We start from the raw sequence: 21,614 nt of genomic DNA, 5'->3' as shown, positions 1-21,614 counted from the left end.
AAAATGTAAGTTTTAGAGATACTATTTCTCTGTCCAACAAGTTGTTAACAAATATATATTGGCACATATATCTTATTTTAAAATTTACTAAGCTTTACAAGTAACGAAAGTATGAAAACCTCCTATAATAAGCTTTGTAAAGAGGTATTAATTACCATATACCTGGAAAGAAAGTAATCAACCCATTATACTACCCTCAGATAAGAAGACATTTCTAAGATGCAATGAGAACAGTGTATAGACAACTGGGGATAGACTTCCAGCCCCCATCAGTTTCTCCTTTGTTTCAAGCCAGGAGCAGGCAACTACAGCCTCTGAGCCAAATGCTAGACTGCTGCCCACTTCTATATTAATAAATAAAGTTTTATTGAAACACAGCTGTACCTATTCCTTTATATACATATATATTCTACCGCTGTTTGTGGCTACAAAGACAGAATTGAATAGTTATTACAGAAACCCATGGCTTCTAAACTATTTACCATCTGGGCCTTTAGAAGAGGTTTGCCAACCACTGTTTTAAAATATACAAAATTGTATCCCTTTTCCCAGGAACATCACTTTCAAGAAATCCCCTTTAGTAAATAAGAATACAAGTACACAGAAGAATGTCCATATTGAGGCACCACTCTTTGTAAATTAAATGAACTGGCAGCAACCTCAATGTCCACAAACCAAGAACTCATTAAGTATATTAGAGTACAATGATACACTAAGACTCCATTAAAAATTATGATGGATAGCTTTACTTACAGACATGGAAAGATACCTATGACATGCCTGAGTTTAAAAAGTCATGTACCCATAATCCTTCTATGTAATGAGCATCTATCCATACACCTGTTTGTATACATAAATGAGAAAGGATGACTAAAAAAGATGTTAATAAAATGGTTCCTTGGTGGCAGCCATTCAGGAAGAGTTTACTCTCTTTGTAGCCTTCTTAATGAGATTTTCACAATGAAGATGCACCCTTTATAAAAGCTGTTAAAAAAAAACTTTAAAACTTAAAAATCAAAGTCAGCATGCTATGCTTAGGTTCTGCGTTATATAAAAAGCACAAGGTTTTTCAGAAAATAAAGGCGGGGAGTTTGTATTTTCTTTTTGGTTAGGGTAGGGCTTCTGGGTTGGTTGTTACTGTTTCTAATCTGCCTTTTTCTTAAAGACAGAAAGGCTCTTCAGCTCACCAGTAGCCTGCATATCTATGAAGCTGCATCCCCAGCGTGACACCCTCCTCTGTGGATTGGAAAAGTCCCTTACCAAAGCACACATGGGTGAGGAGGAAGAAGAGAGGTTAAAAGAACAGCCCCTCCATGGAAATGTATTAATTCAATCAGCGTCTTGCTTCTGAGTTACCATAAAAAGGTTCATAAAGTACCCAAAAGCCACGCAAGATTTTAGAATTATGCTGCTCAATGACTGATTCTCAGTGAAGAGTAAGAAAGGGGAGATTTTTCCTCTACTCTCATTTTCTTCAGCCAAACTAAGCTTTAGCAAGATTGGCATAAGTATTTTTTTAAAGTGGTTAACTGAAAAGGCTAAGTGTATACATGACACAATTATTAAGAACTCAGTACCACCAGCGATACAGAGATGCTAACTAAACACTGCATAAGGCTTGCAAATTAACATCAGGAACCACAAAAGAAGAAATTGCTAATAGCCAACAGCGCCATCCTCCTCTCTGTGCCGGACACTTTACAGGCATCGATTCTAACCCTCATTTTAGTAATGAAGTAACTGAGCTTCCAAAGTCACATAAAGAAGAGACAAATTCAAGTGCAAACACATATGGCTAGAAAACCTAGTCTCTGCCACCCATGCTGATAAAATGGAAGTTTAATTTTCTAATGAAGGACTGTACAAAATCCCAATATAAATTTAGCAGATGAAAAACCCTGAAATTTCTGGTCTATAAAGATACTACAAAATTACCATGTTGACTAATTTTTATAAGCAATTTATTTAAAATAGTATGTTTTTCAACATTTCTGAGTTAAATCTACCCATTTTCTCCATCCTTACACTTACTTGTATATGCACATGATGTGTATACCTTTTATAGATATGCTATACATTACACAGAGCACAACTTTTTAATATTGTCAAACTGGAATCTGTATACATTGGTAGACACAGGCTCCTGTTAAACATAAAGTGGTGACTTATTCTTTTGTGACTCTTCCCACAATAAAATTACTTCATCACTTTGGATTGAACAAAAGCTGTGCCCTGAAAATTAACATGTGAAGAGCTGTACAATGATATAGCTTTTTTTTTTTTTTACGCTAGTATTTACCCCACACTATTTTTCTCTTATGTTCTCTTTTCAAATTAGGGAGAGATTAGCCTTCCTGTGAATTCCCCACAATTGCACCATGGTAAACAAACCCTTTAACTCCCAGACTACTTGGGTTTGCTATGCCTCCTTTTTAGAGGGTGTGGAGGCATTAGACTCTAATTTTTCTAAGCAAGTATTCCACAGATCAAAGATAGAACTCGGAGGCTGGACCCTTTTCTTCTAGAACAGGTCTAATTTTTATCAGTTCTGAAAGTTGGTTTCCTTGCAAAATTTAATCTGAAAGGAAAAGCAAAAATTGGTGGGTTCAACAACCATCTTCTATTTTTTGTAATATCTGACTTAAGTTATAGATGGATGAAGAATGTAAGGAACAAAGCAAAGATTCTGGGGGTCAAACTTGCTGGATACAGAGTTGAGACCTTTACTTCCTCATCTGTAAAATGAAAATAACTGTACCTGCCCTGAATGCTTTTTAAGAGTTGAATAACATAAAGTGAGTACCACCCTTAGCACACTGTGTGAGCTAGGAGGTACTTATGAAATGATGGTTTTTAATCCATCTTTTACTCTTAGCAATAGGTGAAAGTGAACGCTAAACCAAATATTTATTTTAGATCTAAAGATACAGTATGTTCAAACAAGTGTTGGCTAAAAGAAATGAAATGTCAGGCAAACTAACAATGCTAATCTAAGACCATCTATGACAATATTAATGTACTACACATAACACAATTACTTTTGATAAAAACATAATCCAGGATTAAAAGACAGTAAGAGCAGCACATTCTGCTCAACAAATAGTTCCCAAGCCCTTAACTACACTTAAGGCAAAGTGCAAGACTGTAAATGAAGATAAAATATTGCCCCAATATACATATAGGTGCCTTGCTATACTCTTTCATTTAGTTCTACTAAAAGGTGTAAATGCTATTTGCTTTAGTGTGACCCTGATTCCATGAATACAAGTGCACATTCACAAAGCCAGGGACAGAGACCAGGGTACCTGTATAATGGAACTTCCAGCTCTATTACCAAGTGCTAACCATAATGAGTGGGCTTCCAAAGTGGCTCAGCAGTCAAGAATCTGCCTGCCAATGCACAAGACACAGGGTCGATCCCTGGGTTGGGAAGATCCCCTAGAGAAGGAAATGGTAACCCACTCTATATTCTTGCCTGGGAAATTCCATCAACAGAGAAGCCTGGCAGACTATAGTCCACTGGGTCACAAAAGAGTCATTCACGACTTAGCGACTAAACAACAATGATAATAAAGCAAGCAGCTTTGATTCAAGGGATTGATTAGAACTGATGATACAAAGGTAAATAGAATGTAACAGAATTTGCCAGCTTAGCTTCTAGTCTTTGGTTATCCATAACTGATATCTCAGAAATAACAGCATCATTCTGACATCCAGGAAGGTCATCCCAGTGAGAATTTTGCAGAGTGGCGAAAACACAAGACTAATGGATGATACAAAGCAATTCTCAAAAAAAAGAAAGAAAGCTGTCTGCCAATACTTAATATCTTCTTTCCTATTGATATTTGGTGAAATTAAAACATTCAAATTTATCCCTCCTAAAAAAAAAAAAAGAAGCTTTCCAAGGACACTTGCCTCAAGACAAGCTCAAAGAACAAGATCTACAGAGTTTACTGAACACCCACTATGTGCCTGAACTTCATGGGTGTTGTCTCATTTAATCTTCCTGACAAATTTCCAAGTGTTCTTTCCCCCATTTTAAAACAGAAGAAAATAAATGTTAGGGATAAAGTGACTCACCCAAGGTCAAAAGATCGTAAGTAAGTGGCAACATGAGAATCCGAACCTGGGACCAATCTTTTTAACTCCCCCACAGCTCTCAATCCCCACCAGAGTTCTGCAATGTCAAACAATAATGCTGCTACAATGGGGAGAGAAAAATGCTGAAAGAATAAGTATTAATGCTTTTAAAAAGTTTGATTTTTAGGGAAAAAATACTAAATCAACTTTAATTTTCATGTTAAGGAGATGTGATACTGGGGTATTTCCATTCTTTCCCTCTTGGATTATAAAGGGGCAATTTTAATGAATTGAAAAGGGTTTGGATACAACCACAACATCCTTTTTATAATCAAGAACTGCTTCCATGATCAGGATAACAAATTTTGTTAGAGAATCTAAGCATACGCGATAGACTTTTTTTCCCCTCAATTTGGCACTGTTGACAAGTTTTTCTACTTTTTAGGAAAAAGAATTAATTTTGAAACTGGCTAGAAGGGAAAAAGAAATCCAGAACAAAGTTAAGTTTAATATTCCTCTGAAAAGTGCACTTTAAAACTGGAAACTAGAAACAAAAATCATCAAAAGAAAACTTCATCACTACCACTTGATTACATTCAGCACTGAAAAGAATTCTTAGAGTAGTCTCTAGAATGTAAGTGAAAATATCTAATGAGTTCATCTAAAATTTGAAGTGCCAAGTCCACACATCAATCTTGATTTTGCCATAGAGTTGACTGCATGTTGGTTTAAGACTTCCCATAAACAATATGAATGTATCTGTTTATAAATAATAAACCATCTACGGACAGCACTAATCAGATTAAACTCAGGAGGTCTATCTGGACAAAACCATCATTTTATAGAAATACATAAATCACGTACCCAAAACTCTATAAATACGGCACACAGACACACTCACAATTTACTGTTTTATAGTATACTCTTGACTTAAATTTCTGTTATATAAGATTCTAAAAAATAACTTATCAGTGGGAATCTATCCTGGCTTAACAACTGTAAAAAGTTTTTCCTTGCATTCATGAGGCAGTTGTCAAAGTGTGCATGTACACACAGGTACACACACATGCAACTTTATGTATGTCTTATATATCAGTTACTACTAAGGAAGAGAAAAATGAGCCATTACAAGAACATGGAATCAAAGCAAGTATTAAGGCTTGCAAGTTAAGAGCAATAGGCGATTCAAACCTAAAATGCAAATTAAGATGATATATTTATTTAGGTAAGCCCAAGACAATTTGTATTTCTCTTATTCACTGGGAAAAAAAATCAGATGCATTAATATTCTATAAAGTCCCAATGCAAAATCAGGAGGCCATTCCATACATCCACATTTTAATCTGTTATAAATTAACCTGAGTCAGGTCAAATCACGAAGCCATCAGACAGCTACATTCAACATGCACAATTACAACCCCAGTCCAATCATACACACCCGGAGTAAACGTAAGCCTCAAACTATTGGAGCAGTGAAGAGCCAGGCTAGTTTTCCCCAGAGAGGGACTGGTGGGGGCAATTGGCAAAATGGATACATCCCAGACAATGGCAGAACCTGAGCCATGCCCTCCAACCCTAAAGATGCTCACGTGGTTGTACGAAAGTCTGTTTACAAGATCTGCAGCCCAGATGACCTGCATCTTAATTAAACTGCCCTCTTTCCAGAATTCCTGGTTTTAAATCACACTGGAAACGTTTGGCTGCGACTGAACTAGAATGGTTTGGTTTCTCCTTTCTGAATGCCAAAAAGAGGAAAAAAAAAAAAAAAAAAGTGCCATACTTAAGTTTGTTTTGTTTCAAACTCTCAGTCCTTCTGCATTCCCAAACTGTATCCCTCTGACTAGTAGAAACCGTTATTAGAGAGAAAAGGTTTAAAAAAAAAAAAAACAAAACACCGCCCACACACAGCCCCCAAAGCAGCCCGGGAGAAGGAATGAGGGAGGCTGACTGGTAACATACGGTACCATGAGCTGCAGTGGCCTCGCCGTCAGCGGTGCAAGGGTAACTGATCGCTCCTGGCCTTCCGCGCACAGCGAAGCTCAGCCCAGGGAAGGGGGGAACAGGGACTGGGCGGGGAGGGGGCCCTTGCCGCTCTCGGGCAGTTTATACAAGAAGGCAGCTCAGCTCCTTTCTGGCGCATTCCTCCTCTCTATCTCGCCACCTCTTTGCCTGTGTCCTGCCGTGTTTTCTTCAGCCGGTAATTGTCCGGATGGCAAGACTTTTAAAACAGTCAGTTTAGGAAAAAGCGAAACCCTTCTAAGTGACCATCACAGCAAATCAGCTTCACGCTGGTGGGTAAAATTTTCCAAGGGAAGTGTTCTTCTGATAGTTCCTGAGTCTCTAAGTCCCCCCCGCCACCCCCGCCCCCACCCGCCGCCACACACACTCCCCTAGAGGGCTAAATGCACTGTGGCAATAAAACATTCATGCGACTTGGAATTTTAACACAATGCCATTTCCCTAGTTTAACCTGAAAGGAATGCACTAGTCACAACAGACTACATCATCCTGCCATTAAACCCTGCCAAGGAACCGCTTTTTTGGCCCTGCCGGGCCAGCTTTGACGGGAAAGGAGTACACAGACCCACACACTGAGCACAGAGGGGCCACCTCTGCTTCCTCGGCCGGGTCCAGCAACACCCTGCTCTTGAACGTGACCCCTGACCCCTAGCATTGTGACCGGCTTGTGATGCGTGTGTCACTCTGGCACTTCTGCAGAGACACACACGGTGCAGGCCGCTGGCGGCTCCCTCTCAACAGGACTTGGGCTGAAGCCAAAAGGTTCTCTCTTATTATTACTGCTACTATGGAAGGGCTCCTGTGGAAGGGGGGCGGGGGGTGAAGGCTGTGCCTGGTGCTGGAGAAGGGTCTGTTTCTGGTTTTTCCTTTGTCTTGCGACTTTTTAAAACACAAACTTTGTATTTGCCTTCATAATTAGGTTGTGATTACTGACAAGCTGGTTTGCTTTGGGGACAACTTATCAAAACTGCCAGTTCTTCCTGCATTTAAGTGACATTTCATTTAGACTTACAAAATACAAAAACAGAAATTTTTCTGATTTCTCCAGAGAATTTTAGAGAAAAAACTCAAAAGTGTTGAACTCTAAATAAAACATCCACACTTAACCATTTCATGTGGCTAAAGTACTACCACCCAAGGAACAAGGAACAAATTAGTTATTTGTTTTTTTCAACTCAGATGTATTGATTTACTACTTGTGCAGAGCTGTCTGCCTTCCAAGGAACAGAAGCGACAAACTAAGGAACAAGAGAAAATAAATGTACAACGAATGAATACTCAAAAATTACACTAAAAGTTTTTAAATGTTTAATTTTGGACTCTGCAGTGATGCCAATTTGGTACTGTATAGCCATTTACAAAAGTATTGATTTTTACTAATTTTGAAAGTTACAAGATATTATAAGTTTGTCCCTCCAACCTCTCTTTTTTCCTCTATCCTCAACTTCTCTCTCACTTCTAAAGTATGCCTTCCAGATCTTTCTACTTTTCTATTTTTTTTCCTTTTCTGATCCTTAACTATTTTCATATGGGGCACTTTCACTTTCAACCTTGCCCTACTTTTTTGTCCTCTAATTTGTCCTCTCTACTCTATTCAGAGGCCATTCTAAGAAGCAAGTCCCTCCTGACCCTGACCTTGACCCTGAACTATATAGCCAGGTGAACTGTGGTTATCCCTGCAAAAGGTGTTCCAGACTTAATCTCCTAGAATGAGGTCACATCCCCTTCCTACAGCAAGTAAAGAACATCTTCCTTCAGAGAACACCCTAAAATACAAAATAATGATTGTTACGCAGGTTAACATGCGAACAGAAAATAAAGCCAAATTGTCTCCTTTAGCGTAATTTTTGTCTCCTTAGTAGATGGAATTAGTCTTAAGCCCCAGTTAAAAGACTTTTTTTTCTTCCTTTTCTTTAAACAGACATTATCATGCCTTGAAGAGTCATTCTAATCCCTTCACCTTAGCCAAACCATGCTAATTCTAGCTAGGAGGACAGCAATTAATTAAAAAAAAAAAAAAGGAATTGACTTGAGGAATAGGGGGTGGGAAATCAAGCCAACAGAGAGGCAAAGATTATCAAATCCTGTGTGAAATATTTCCATTTCAAAATATAAATGCTGAAATCAGATTGTCATTTTAACGTATATAAAATCCAGCAATAAAGATATCTGATTTTTTAAATGATCTGACTTATTACCAAAGTATATTCAAATCCAATTTTTATGTTACTAGTGGGAAGCCTAGTAAAACTGCAGACAGCACTACTTAAAGCAATGAAACTAAAATTACAGAGGATAATTTCTATTTAAATTCAGGCAGATACACTTTTTTGCTCATATCAAATCAATCAACACGATGATCTCAAAGCATCTTCGACCAGTTATCTAGAGAAAGAGAGTAAAGTCTGTGACCATGCACATGCAGCATGTTAAACCTCTCAATTGTGATGCAGTTCCTCTGAAAACCTCAGAAACTGAGACACACTGCTAAAAAGAAGAAATAACCCATCCTTATTTCTAAATAAAAAAACTGTCAACCAATTTTATAACCTTAATACTGCTATGGTACAGTGAGGCACCATGAGGAAGTCATGTTTTTATATGAAACGGTACCAAATTAATGGAATCAGAACACTACCCAACCTGTAAGAAAAGCAAGTTCTATCAGTAAGTTTATTGAATTGCACAAAGTTGCACCAATGCAAAAGTTGTGCAGAAATATTTTGGTGTGGGTATACGCATATGATCAAGTCTGTGATAACCGTCAGTAATTTTCTTTACCTTTAACTTAACCAAAAGAAAATTTTACTGTGTTAAATGGCATTTGGGAATACCAATTTTAAAGTTTTGTAAGTTACCTTTTAATTTCTAGCAAGCAAAATAGGTGAGATGTTTCTCACCAACCCCTATTAAGATAAGCACAAACAGGCATGTTAATCTATTCTCCGGGAGAGTTTATTTGGGGCTATTGGATTTGCTAAGTCCTCTACCCCTAGTAGTCCCTGCCAGTGTCCCACCTCACACCCCCTACAGGCAGCCAGACTTTAACCCTGAGTGAGGGCAACCCTCAGAAGCAACAAGATGAGACAAGAAAGGAAGAGTGTAGATGAAATAGTGAGGGAAGGAAAAGAAGAGAGATGCAGAAGGATGAAACCAGACTGAAAGCCACACAAGCAATAGGAAAGAGAAGGAGCAGACAGACAGAGAATGAGGTGGGCAGAAACAAAATGCAAAGGGAGAGCTAAGGGAGGACTGAAGGGAAAAAAAGAGATGGCTGGGGAGAGAGGAGGTATAGGAGCCCCATGACACAACAGTGGATCAAGCAGCTGGCCAGAGATGCTAATTCAGCGCTTTAACAAATCAATGCCACTTGAAAAGTACAATGCGAGCCCTCACTGGGTAAGATGTCAGGGGACTGAGAAAATGCATTCTCAAGTATTTCACATTAAGAGGGAATAATGTGTTAATTTATAACTCTTCACCCTATACACTTGGATTATCTATCTGTGTCAGCGATTTGACTTCTTAAATTTATCAAAAAGGCACGCAAAGGGAGGCAGCTCTGACTGCACCACCGGGAGATGGAGGTTTCGGAAGAGCCTGTCCTGGGTAGTCCTGCAGTTCTTTTCCCTTTCCTATTCGGGCTGACATGTTGGGGAGGGGGGCAGGAAGGAGTGAACATCTGAAGGCAAGATCTGGGGAGGAGGGGAACCCCGGGTCCAGTTACTAACGAAACCCAAGGAAAGGCTTTGTGGGCCTGTGGCTGATTGCATTAGGTACCATCCGTCAAAAGTGACACAGAAGAGAAGGAATAACTTGAATCAGCAACCCCGAGCTGCCATCATCAGAATTTACTTTACGGAAACTTACTTAAGTCTCTCAGCACACCCAGCGGAAGAGAAGCTGCTGACAATCAGAGTGTAATTAAACAGTACTTTTGAAATGCCACCAGAGTCCCATAGACAGAGCTTATCAACATAGGAAGGGAAGGGAGGGCTAGTTTATTTTATTTGGTTAGTTTTGAGACAGGGAGGGGAGATGTAAAAGAACTGACATTACATCCCAGCATTTAAGAGCCTAATGTTTCTTTCTTAAGAAAAAAATATTTTATTAGACATCAGATTCTTGGAATTGTTTCCTAACTGTTCTTTAATGTAAATTTAACCAACTTTTAATTTAATGATAGCACAGCTCCTAACCTGAGAGAAAGGCTTAATACTTTTTGCTGCCAAATTTAAAGCACTATCAGACTTAAGTCTTCAGAGTGCAGGCACTGTCAAGACACAAAGACAAGTATGTTACAAACTGTGGAATAAATAGAAGAGAGTAAGTTTCAAGAAAGTATTGAATTAAGGTGACAGCCTTAAAGATATGAAGGGGACACGTGATTATTACATAAAAAGGGAAGAGAATGACCAGATTGTAACTGCTCTGAGTTTCACTTTAAGATTGTTTAAATGACACACACACAGCACTGTTTTAAAGTGAGCAGATATTTTTCTTTGCTACCAGTACAACTGCAACAGAAACAGATATTCTCTTATTTTCAGGACATTCACATGTAAATGAATGCTGATGAATGGAAATGAGATGCTATACATGATGGGCAACCTGCAACATTCAGGTTAAAAAAGGCAAAGTTACCTCCCTCACTGAAGCTTGAATCTCTTCCTTTCTACACTTGGGCACCAACAGAAATGAAAGACAGTGACTGACCTTCTACCAGTTTCTATTGGCTAAACACCACCCTCCAGAGACACTCGAGATGGACAACACACGTTCTTTTGGTCTCATGTTGCATCTTGCTATTACACAGCTACTTCTTTAAATGAGTATTTGATTTGAAACTGAAATTATAAATACTGGAAATCTGACAGCTGCACTGAGCCAAAGGATTAAAATGCCCAAAAGAGTGTGATTACTTAACGAATGTTTTCTTTCTTTCAAAAGAGATAATTAATAAGGCATTTCCTAGGTCAAGACCATAGAGTACATTACTTTCCCTTTTCATATAATCTTAAAACAGACAATATATATTCTGAGTACCATGTCTGCAACAGCTGAGGATCGTATTATATGCTTTTCAAGGGCTTCTATGCCCTCAGAGTAGGATTTGTCCTATCCCTGGTTTTTGCATGAATTACCATTATTGTCTGTCCCATCCATGCCACCCCCACATAAACTATCTATTCTTGTCATTATGGTAACATTAATCCTCTCCCCTTCCCCTCCCCCACCACACCCACCTAAGGGGTTAAAAGACTTCAGTACATTTGTGACTTGTCAGTGACATATAATACCCGGGTCCTTCATGCAATCAACTTTTACTTGACATGTATTTGCTCATCACAGGACCCGCATTACTACTGGGAAAATGAAGAAAAACCTAAATTAACACTTGACATTCAATATGGTCAAGTCCTTAATTGGCTGGGCTTCCTGAGAAAGCAATTTTCTATTCCCCAAACTGTTCGCGTGTCATGTGTGGAGTGCAGCTCTTGGCCATCACTGCTGTCCCTCGCTCCCTCTAATGAGAGCAGATGAATTAGTGCTACGTGACACGATTTGAACAGGGCTTCCTCCTCTTCCCCTCCCCCCAACCTCTCTCCTATACCAATGACAGCTGTGTGGCAAGGGAAAGAAAGAGAAATGCAAGAGCAAAGAATCCTGTAAAGGACGATCATTTTTTTAAATGAACCTTAAATGTCTTGTTAAAACTCCAGAACAACAGGGTCATTTCATGGTGGAGGTGGGGAAGGGGGTTGTTACAAAGATCAGGGGAATTATCTGGCTATGGCTGATTTGGGTTGTATTAACTTCCAGCATGTTTCTTCCATTCCTGGCTAGTTGCAGTATTAGATTGCACTGGTCTAATTAAAATGGAATTTACATCCACTTCGAAAAGTTTTTTTTAAAAGGTCTGGAGAATGGGTCAGCTAGAAAAAAAAAAAAAATGAACAGCATGAAATGATTATTATTCTAAGATAAACATACCTCTGGGTTAAAGAAAAAGAGTCTTTTCAACAAACGCTTAAGTCTTAAGAACCTGCAAGACAAAACTCTTATCACCATACTTTGCTTTCAGATACTGTCCAGTACCTGAACTTCATGTTCATCATCTTATTTTAAATCATTTTTGTTTGGTTCCCTTCCTTTGATTGTTGAATTTTTGCAACAAAATCTATTTGAATGCTGATTCCATCCTATTATTTTGGAGGGGGGGGGATATAGTCTGCTATAGATGTGCTTATTTAGCTCAATGAGAAACTGAATGGATGCATGACAGGAAGGTAGGACAGAATTTGCTTGGTTCAAAGATACTGAAAGGTAAACTGAAGGGATTTCTCTGCACCTTTACTTACTCGCTTTGAAACCAAAGAAGAAGTAATTTTAAATGCCTTAATTGCTTACCCAATCCAACAAGGACCAAACAGAACTGGAGGAGGTAAGAGTATATGGCAAATCACATATTTGAGAGAGAAGTTAGTCCAAAGTACATGCATCATGTAAAGATAATTATTTACTCTTTACTCATCTTTATTTAAATGACAGCTAAAGGCAAAGATGCTACCTGTGTACTAGAAAGTATATCAAGATTGTACTGGTATCACAAAATCAATGCAAGCATGCAAAATACAAAACTCAAGTCTCAAGTGCAGTTCCCCTGCCTAGCTTGATCGTTTATTAGTTATTCCTCTATAATTCTGAATGGAATTGAACTAATATTTCAGTAAGAAAACTGTGAAGTGCATTTGAATACACAAAAATGGTGAAACCCAGTTTTATACTGTTTAAAGTTATTACCTAAAACCAAAAGAGCTCTTTCCATATTTTATATTCATGGGAAATAACATGAAAGGAAATAAAGTTTTATAGCATTTCTCTTAAAAAACAGTCAATTCACAACATGATTTTAAATACTGCTACACTAACAGAAGACAAGCTGTAATGCAAGGAAACTTTGGGGAACACCTTTAATTTTCTAATTTGTTGGAACATTATCATTTCAGATACTGCAAAAACTCTCAAATAATTTAGAAATATTTTCACTGAAGCAAAACAATGCAATGGACACTACCCCTTCTGGTGGCCAAAGCACTGATATTTCAAGTATTGTTAAAGATATCTTTTGAAAATATACTTGAGACAGCTTGTGACTGGGCATTCGATCAGGTGTTTATAAGAAACGGATAATTTGGTATTCGGGAAAAGCAGCTCAGTCAAATCCATCCAGTTAACTGCTAAGGTAGCTTTATAATCGCTGAGCAACAAAGGGCAGTGTATGCTGCCAATAGCTTTAGGGTGACCTTTGAAATGCTGACTAGTCCGTCAAGTTCCATCTCTGAGATGCATGATACTACGGACAGGGGTGGTTTATTAAGTGAGGTAGGAACTAAAGACCAGGAGCCTCCCAAAGGGTAGGCATTTTACATAAAGGAAATGAAGAATTCCTTTCCTTAAAAAGAGATGCTAAACACCAAGAGATCAGGCTGAACAGCCCCATATTCTTTCCCAAAGCACTAGTAGCCATCTGAAGCGTAGAAACGAGCAAGAATTGGGACAGCATTGGGAAGCATCAGCATCTTCCCCCACACTCCCCTATGTTTCTAAAACCTGTAATGAAACTCCAACTGGGAATTGGTAAATTGGATCAATGACCTGAGCTCTAGGAGTAAAGCTGAAAAAGAATGGTGACCTGATTGTAAAGCTTTAAACAAATTGTGAGGAGTCCAGCCTTATTTGGGGGTACTTTCCAACCACTGCTAACAAGACAGATTAGCAACTCAGGAGGGCAACAATCAGCGAGATGACTGCACTGGACTCAAAGACTGGATCACCTGTAGGAAAGTCAGCCTTTTTGACTCAAGAAAGTCACTTCTTGATTGAAGAAAGTTGACTGTGACTATGGCAGAGTGGCATGCTTAAACTTGATATTCTCTTAGGGATGAGCAGACTTTGAAGTTCATAATAAACTTGAAATGGCTTTGTGGAATGTTAAGGCTTAACGTAGATGGTTGGTGCCACCGTCATGCCTACACAAAATGAAGTCAACCTGGAAATAACTGCATTCACAGCTCCAGGGTATTTAAAATGGAAGGCTCCCCCTCCTCCCCCACCCCTTTTTTTTTATTAAGAATTTTACTTTGAACCCTAAGAAGAAGCTGCACTTTCCAACTTGTTTCGCATAGCTCAAATTAAAATACTTATTTCGGTTTAGAAAGGCATCATGTTTGCCACCCACCTCGTTCATGTTACCCTCACATTACACCATTTGCAAGAAGTATAAACACAGGGAGAAAGAAAGGACTGCTTTAAAACAGCCTGGTACATGCACCAATGAAACTGCTTCTAAAATACAAGACAAAAATGTTATTTTATAAAAAGGAAGAGCATCTAAAGGAGTATATTCTTTTATCCTCCATTCTTCACCACCCTCTTTATGGCAATGCTTCCCTCCCCAGTATGAAAGATTATTTTATCTAATTCCTAGTTGAAAGGTTTCTAAAACTGGTAAGTCACAATTGTGTTGATGCTGAACTTCTTGAACATGGCATACCAACATCATTCTGACACACTGACAGATGCTTCGTAACAATTCGCACAAGTCACTTGAGTTAAAATACCTGACTTACTATATAAAACAAACTGTTACTCTCTGGTCTCTGTTCCAGCTCAGCTCTTCTCTGATGTTCTGGAAGCAAACCAACAGCTTGTTATGTTTATATCAGCAGTGACTCCCTTCTGATTGGAGCCCGACACTGACGTTGATGCTGTTCAACAAGACCCTAGACAGAAACTAGGCACACGGAGGCACCATTTGCAGATCATTTTAACAAGATGTTGTTTCCTGTTCCCACGAAAATCAATAACAGGATGACCTTCAATTTGAAATTCAAACCAATTAATTACTGGTTCTGTTGAAAATGCTGATATCTGATTTGCCTAGAGAAATTCAACTATAAATAGATTATTTTATCTTCAAGAGCCCCTTCAAAAAATTTACACAAGCATTGAAAACATATCTTATACAACATAAATGATGTTTTCTAGAAGCTTGTATACAATATTGGCCTTGTATGAACTAGCATAGAGAAGTTTTCCCCTTGTGGTTCATCTCCTCCCCGTGACATCATAGTCAATTGCCTGGTAAATTACTGCAATCCCGCAAAGATTCAGGGCCAACGATCCACTGCTTAAAGGTGAGATAAAAAGCTCTTTATAGTTGAATTCAACTTTTCATCTACATCAGTTACTGACACAAATCATGGAATTCTTTTCCAAATTTAGAAATCTCCCCTTTCTTCCCTAGAATTCTAAAATTCTTACTTTTCAACTTTTATTAAAAGGCTCTATTTTTTGTTTTGCTCACATTTGATTTTTCTTTGTATGTGGGTCACAAGAAGAAAAGCTATACATCAAAACTATCAGCACCAGAAATATATTTACTAAACCTTTTTTTTTTAACTGTTAAAAAAAAAATGAAGAATTTGGTTCATCCCAGTGGGGAATTCCCAAGATGAATGTTCACATGCAATGAAACTATTATCTTCATCCATTAAAATACTATCTAAAACAGAGGTTTCTATCTGGCAGTCACTAGGCTGAATAAAGCCTACAGATGAGTTTTGTTTGGACCACACATTTTTAAAAATATTTGAAAAGGTTGCCAAGATTTAAAAATCAGGGGAGTCCACATAAATATCTGGATTTCTGACTTCCCATTAAAAAAAGGGAGAGAGAGAGAAGAGAAGGATCTCACAACACAGGGCCTGCATCCCCACCTGACAACAACTGTCTGGATCTGGGGAGCTAAAACCTCACGGTGGTTGACACAAGGTCCTTCTGAAGCACTGCAGTCCCCCATCAGATTCACTCTTGCTTGTTACTACCTTACTTCCTCGTGGCCCTTTTGGGCAACTCGATCTTTAAAAAGACATAAAACTCCAAAGAGGGTTAACAGAGTTTGTGGAAGAAAAGGAGAAGGGTATCTTCTCTTTCTTATTTCATGAGTTTGCATAATGTAAGATGGTGGGTAGATTTTTCAAAATACAGTTGTTCAAGCAAAAATTAAGTGCCAAGCAAACTGCTTTTCAAAATTAAAAAAAAAAAATTTTAAGCAAATCCGAAACTGATGATCTCATCTTAAACAGTGGTTCAACAAAACATTTACACTGGTTTTCAATCAACCACATTCTTCCCTGAAGCCCAGCAAAGATGCTCAAGTCAATGCTGTTACTCGGATCTACATCCATTTTGTTCCTTCACATGTTAACACTTCTGTGCTTCCTTTCTAGAACGATCCTGTACTTAAGTGAAAACTGACCCTAATGTGAAAATAGAATACATCTTCAAGGTAAATTTCAAAAGTCAACATTTAGGATGCATGAATATTATCACAGGAAATATTCGTCTTTACTGGCTCCACATGTATGCCACAACCTGACATTTATACTTATATTAAATAGACATTATTGCAGGTTTGAATGACCCCAAAAGTCATGGCATATTTCTTTAAAAATGATTACCTAAAAGCAGATGTCTATGACAGTTACAATGCACATCTATTTTGCTTTTTCCCTTAACTGCAAGTAATTTCAAGGAGAAAATCTATTTCTCTACTTCTAATCAACCACAAGAAGATAGTACTTCTATCCATTACTAGCTTTTACAAACAAATTAGAAACACCCTATTTAACAGAGGAAGGTATCTTTTTGCTTCCTCGGAGAATATCAACAGACTACCTCTGAAGTACTATACAGTTCAGAATGTATTAAATATGCTATGACTAGCCATATTCCAACTTATTAAAAAGAAAATGTAAATCAACTTTCATAGAGTGTTTCTAAGTTATGTTTCATCACTGGACCACATTCTTGAAAGATTATTTTTTTAATTAGGTGTTTCCTTCCTTAAAAGAGGTGCTTTTCTTCCATTCTCACCTTAAGAAAGTAACCCTTGAACACATGCCAAATTTACTTCAGTTAGACATTAATCCCCATATTCTCTTGACTCTTAACAACCTGAACAACTTTAAGTAAACAGTTTACAAAATCATAACAATCATACTGCATTCCTTAACACCTATTTGAATAGAAAAAGAGAAAATGCCCAAAGTATGAGCTCCATAAATAAAGTCTTATACCCAAAAGCTGAACAACAATGTTATATATTCCTTTTGGGAAGCATTTTTCCTTAATATCAATTATGCTTGAATTTTAAGCAATTAGCAGCAGACACCTGGAACTCAATTATTAATTTACCTCTCCCCACACCTTTTACACTTCTTCTGAAACCATCTCTTAAGAGGCTTCTTAAAAGAGATGACCCCATGGGTAGCATACATGTAAATGTTCAGATTTTCTTTAAAACATCTTGTTATAATCTAAGATTAAATTTACTCTTTTTTCTTTAAGAGTATCATTTTGGAAAAAAATTTAATTTCTCAAATAATTGAGTAAACTGATTAAAACAATTCTAGGAAATGTATAATTCACTACATTCATGTTGATTTACCTACTATAATATTTTAGAAAGGGGAATTTTATGGAAAAAATATAGTTAATTTCCATTCATGATGACCAAAGTTTTAAGCTTTTCTCCTTGGGCTCACATCATGGCAGCTGACTGCAAATACATAGAAGAGTTCTAGAAGATTCCTGATTTGGTTATTTTTGTTTGCATTTTACTGTGTCAAGACCAAAAAAAAAGTATGAGATAATGAATGTTTAATAATATTTAATCTGTATTATATAGGGATGAAGCATTACATTCACTTAACTCCTTCCTTCTTTCTATGAATCACCGATTTCTAGGAAATCGAACCTCAAACTAGGCTTATGCTAAGGCTTATTTCAACACTTTGTATTTGTTTAAAAAAAAAAAAAAAAGGAAGAAAGAAGAGAGAGACCCACAGTACCGGTACACTAGCACATAAAGAACAGTGGATCATCTGCAAACTCAGAAGGCAGGCGGCAGTTGGTTTATGAAGAAATTATTAAAAATAACTATTTGCCCAAGGAAAAATGACCAACTTCTCACTTTTAACCAAAAGGTGTTTTTAATATAACGAGCATCCAAGCTTCCCTGGTCATGAGAAAACCTGGAATATATTACACACGCATAAATGTGGCCCAGGAAGCAGTATATGAGATATGCTTGCTATTGACAGATTAGCACTTCATTTTCATTACTCTAATCTCACCACAGGCTGTGAACATTCTCTTTTTCTTATTTGAACAACAATGGTGCATGAAAAACCAAGCTGACAGGCAGGCGGGGTTCATTAAATGCACAAGGCTTTTATTCCCATAACCCATCTCACCTGTATGAAGCTAGGGTTCAGGCTCCCAGGCTAGCTACTGAAACAAGTTCTCCCAGATGTTGGACTTCTCTTTCGATCCCTTCCTACTTCATTTATAATTAATGTCCAAAAAAAAAAAAAAAGAGTCAAATGGAAAAATTCTTTTTCACAATGAACTCCGTTTAACAGACAATAGGATTGGTAAGATATCTTAAGATTGATTCAGTCCCATGAATATTTTCCAAAGTTGTCCAAGAAAACAAAGAAATGATTGGGAAGGAAAATGATGAGACATTTGAAGTTTGGGTCAGAGTCTAATCTTGGTATCTCTATCTCAGCTTGGTTCTAACTCATTTGAGGGTAACTATAGTTTTCCACTGGTTAAAAATGGGCAAGTCACAAAGTAAGAATCACTCCAGCTCTTTCCCAATGAATGACAAAGAGCTTCACCAAAAAGCTACCTTCAAGAAGCCAAAAGGGTACAAACTAAGGAATCATTTAAATGTCATTTAAATGACATTCCTAAGAAGGGGAATTCCTTTTTAAGGTGAGCCATCCATATGCTCACTGCATTTGAGGCAGCCACTGACAAATCCCCAACAAACCTAAAAATGAATCACTTAATTCCCACAGCCAACAGAAGGACAGGTATCCACTTCCTGCCTGTCTGTACACCACATACAGATGCTCGACCATGTGGGGTCTTACAGGAAGTCTTCCCACAAAGTCTAGAGCAGGGCTTTGGTTTTGGTACATTCTGGTATTCTAATATGAATACCTAAAAAAGAAATGCAATATTAGATAGGCCCTACAGATCCTACCTGGCTCTTGAGTTAGGTTCTGACGTGAGGTCAACAAGGAGGTGTCTTCCTGAATACAGTCATTGTATACTTACTGCCCCATTTCTTGCACGTGGCCTTCCAGTCATGTCCCCTGTTCTCCGGCACTGGGAGAGGGCACAGGAGTGGGCAGCTTTACCTATGCCTGATTTAGGTGCCCGAAGAGTCCTCCTAATGATTTAACCCAATGAAATTTTTCTTGCTTAAATTTTAATGGAAGGAAAAAAAAAAAAAAAAAACATTTTGAAAACCCTAGATAGAGGTTCTCATTTTAATATTAGTTTTGTTATTATGTTAAGCCAGCTGAACGTAATTATTTTCAGCATGTAAAACATTCATTATCCTGGATTTTTTCTGTTTAAACTCCCAGTTCAGGTACTCTGATCATCAACTATGAGTCCTGAAGATCTGTCTAGAGAACAAATAGCCACTAAGAGATACCTTAATAAAGTTGAAAAATTCATGACAGTCACACAAAAGCACAGCAGGTCCAAGGACTGGAAGCCGTGTCTTTCCATATAGAATAATATTTTCGAACCTTGTCCATTTTAACAGTCTTTCAGCTGCGTAGGACAATGGGTTAAAATTTACTAAATACAAAATAGCAGTGAATCCTCACTGTGTTCTGTATACTGCATGTTTTCCATTTCAATATATATTGTCATCCATTAATATTAGCCCTGCCATGACTTTGATTATTTTTTTCTTCAACGTTTCAGTTAACTCTTATTAACTGTAGTTTGTCTCAGAGAGTCATACCTTCAACCCATTGATGGAAAACTTCACGTTTTTCCTTCTAACAAAATGCTCTCCTGTGCAGATGTAAATCTAACTGCACAGATGATAAAGCCAAGAATTACTTTTAAAAAAGAAAAAGAGAAAAAGCAAAATCTCTTTTCAGCTAAGTACTTTCTTCCACAGCGAAGGATCCAATTGAACTGCCTTTCAGCGCCTTTGAATGATAAGCCTGGGCCCCTGGTTACATGTTTTTATCACGCCCGGACTTAAAGAACCCTTACAGAGCAGAACTCAGGACAGTCCTCCTGTCAGCACCTCCACGCTGAGGACCACATCTGAGGGTGGCACCTCTTTCCATCCCTCTGCCAGAGTGATGTACTGGCAAGAAGGTTCCTTTTAATTCCTTTTTATTAGGGCAAATAGAGCCAGTGAAAGTAAGGAGAAATCCAGAAAAAGAAAAAAGAAAGGAAAGGAGAATAAAGCAAGAAAATTAATAGGTCTATGGGAACAGGAATAGGAAGAAAAAACAGTCTAATCATGTATTTAGGTCATTAAGTAAGTGGCTGCCAACCAAACAGAAATGAGACTTAAAGCGACCCCCTTCCCCGCCCCCAGCAACAACACACAAACCCTACAGACAGTAGCAAAATAAGACTGCAGTCCAAAAATACTGAGTAAATAAGATGTCAGATATGCTCAAGAGAATCCCTGTTACAATGAGTAACTTCCTACTGTTCAAGATTATTTTCATTTTCTTCACAGAGAGAAATGAAAAAACTGACGGGCTTAATTAAAGAAAAACAAAAGGATATTATTTTGTTGTTAAAGGATCAATTCTTTTTTTTTAATTGGAATGATGATTAATAAGCCGAGAATTTGATTTCTACGTTAGCCAGTTTGAGTAATGCATTGTTTTTCCACAAGCATTTCCATTAAGAAAGGCTGTGTGAATGAAGAAATGATACAGCTTTTTTTCTCTTCTCCTGCTCTCTGATTCTGTGGCATGAAATGCTATCCAGAGCGTTTGAATAGAACACCCTCAACCAAATGAACTCCAGTCATAAATTTTTCACCTTAGGGTTTGAATGTACACTATGAAATTTGCTAGGGTTCCTACAGGGAATGTACAAATTAAAAAAGAATCAATACTTTTTTTTTTTTTTTTCCCAGTCTCTAAAACTTTCTTTTAAAGCTGGGGAGGGAAAAGGCAGTACAGATCCTGCTCGGTGAGGAGCCAAGGTACCTCGGATGTCACTGCCCAGGCATCATTTCCCGGGTGTCATCTGCACATAGTAAAACTTCCTGGAGCTTTAGTTACTCAGAAAGTTTTTTCCTCTTATTTTTTGCGCCTGTTTACAATTGTATCTTATAGGAAAAGAAACTCCCTCTTCGATACAATGTCTTGCTTGTATGTCAAGACAGAAAGGCTGCTGTGCCTGAATTATGCCTCTTTTCCTTTATTTCTCTAAAGCTTAAAAATAGATGTCAAAGTTCCTTTAAAGGGTTTTTGACTCTCTTTCCCCTCCTTTCCCTGGTTCTTAAGGAGATGGAGGATCACCAAGCAAAATGTGGAAGCCAGCTGCTTTCAGGAAATAAAAATGGCATCAGCTTTGGCAGACAGGGGTAAGATCAATCA

At 37.8% G+C, this 21,614-nt stretch overlaps 1 protein-coding gene across 9 annotated transcripts in view; it reads right to left on the bottom strand.

Moving 5' to 3' along the window:
• The window catches only part of BNC2 (basonuclin 2), a 485,381-nt gene that overhangs the window by 301,116 nt on the left and 162,651 nt on the right, over nucleotides 1-21,614 (bottom strand). Inside the window, exon 1 of one of the 9 annotated variants that reach the window (XM_027549183.1) lies at nucleotides 6,045-6,361. The exons of the other annotated variants lie outside the window; for them this stretch is intronic. Within the exon in view, the coding sequence (XP_027404984.1) occupies nucleotides 6,045-6,047 (3 nt within the window). The 5' untranslated portion in view covers nucleotides 6,048-6,361. Of the gene's footprint in view, nucleotides 1-6,044; nucleotides 6,362-21,614 lie in introns of those variants that run through there. 9 annotated transcript variants of the gene reach the window in all.

The sequence above is a fragment of the Bos indicus x Bos taurus genome, chromosome 8 (assembly GCF_003369695.1).
Source record: "Bos indicus x Bos taurus breed Angus x Brahman F1 hybrid chromosome 8, Bos_hybrid_MaternalHap_v2.0, whole genome shotgun sequence".
Taxonomy (NCBI): domain Eukaryota; kingdom Metazoa; phylum Chordata; class Mammalia; order Artiodactyla; family Bovidae; genus Bos; species Bos indicus x Bos taurus.
This window is presented reverse-complemented; position numbering and strand designations above follow the sequence as displayed.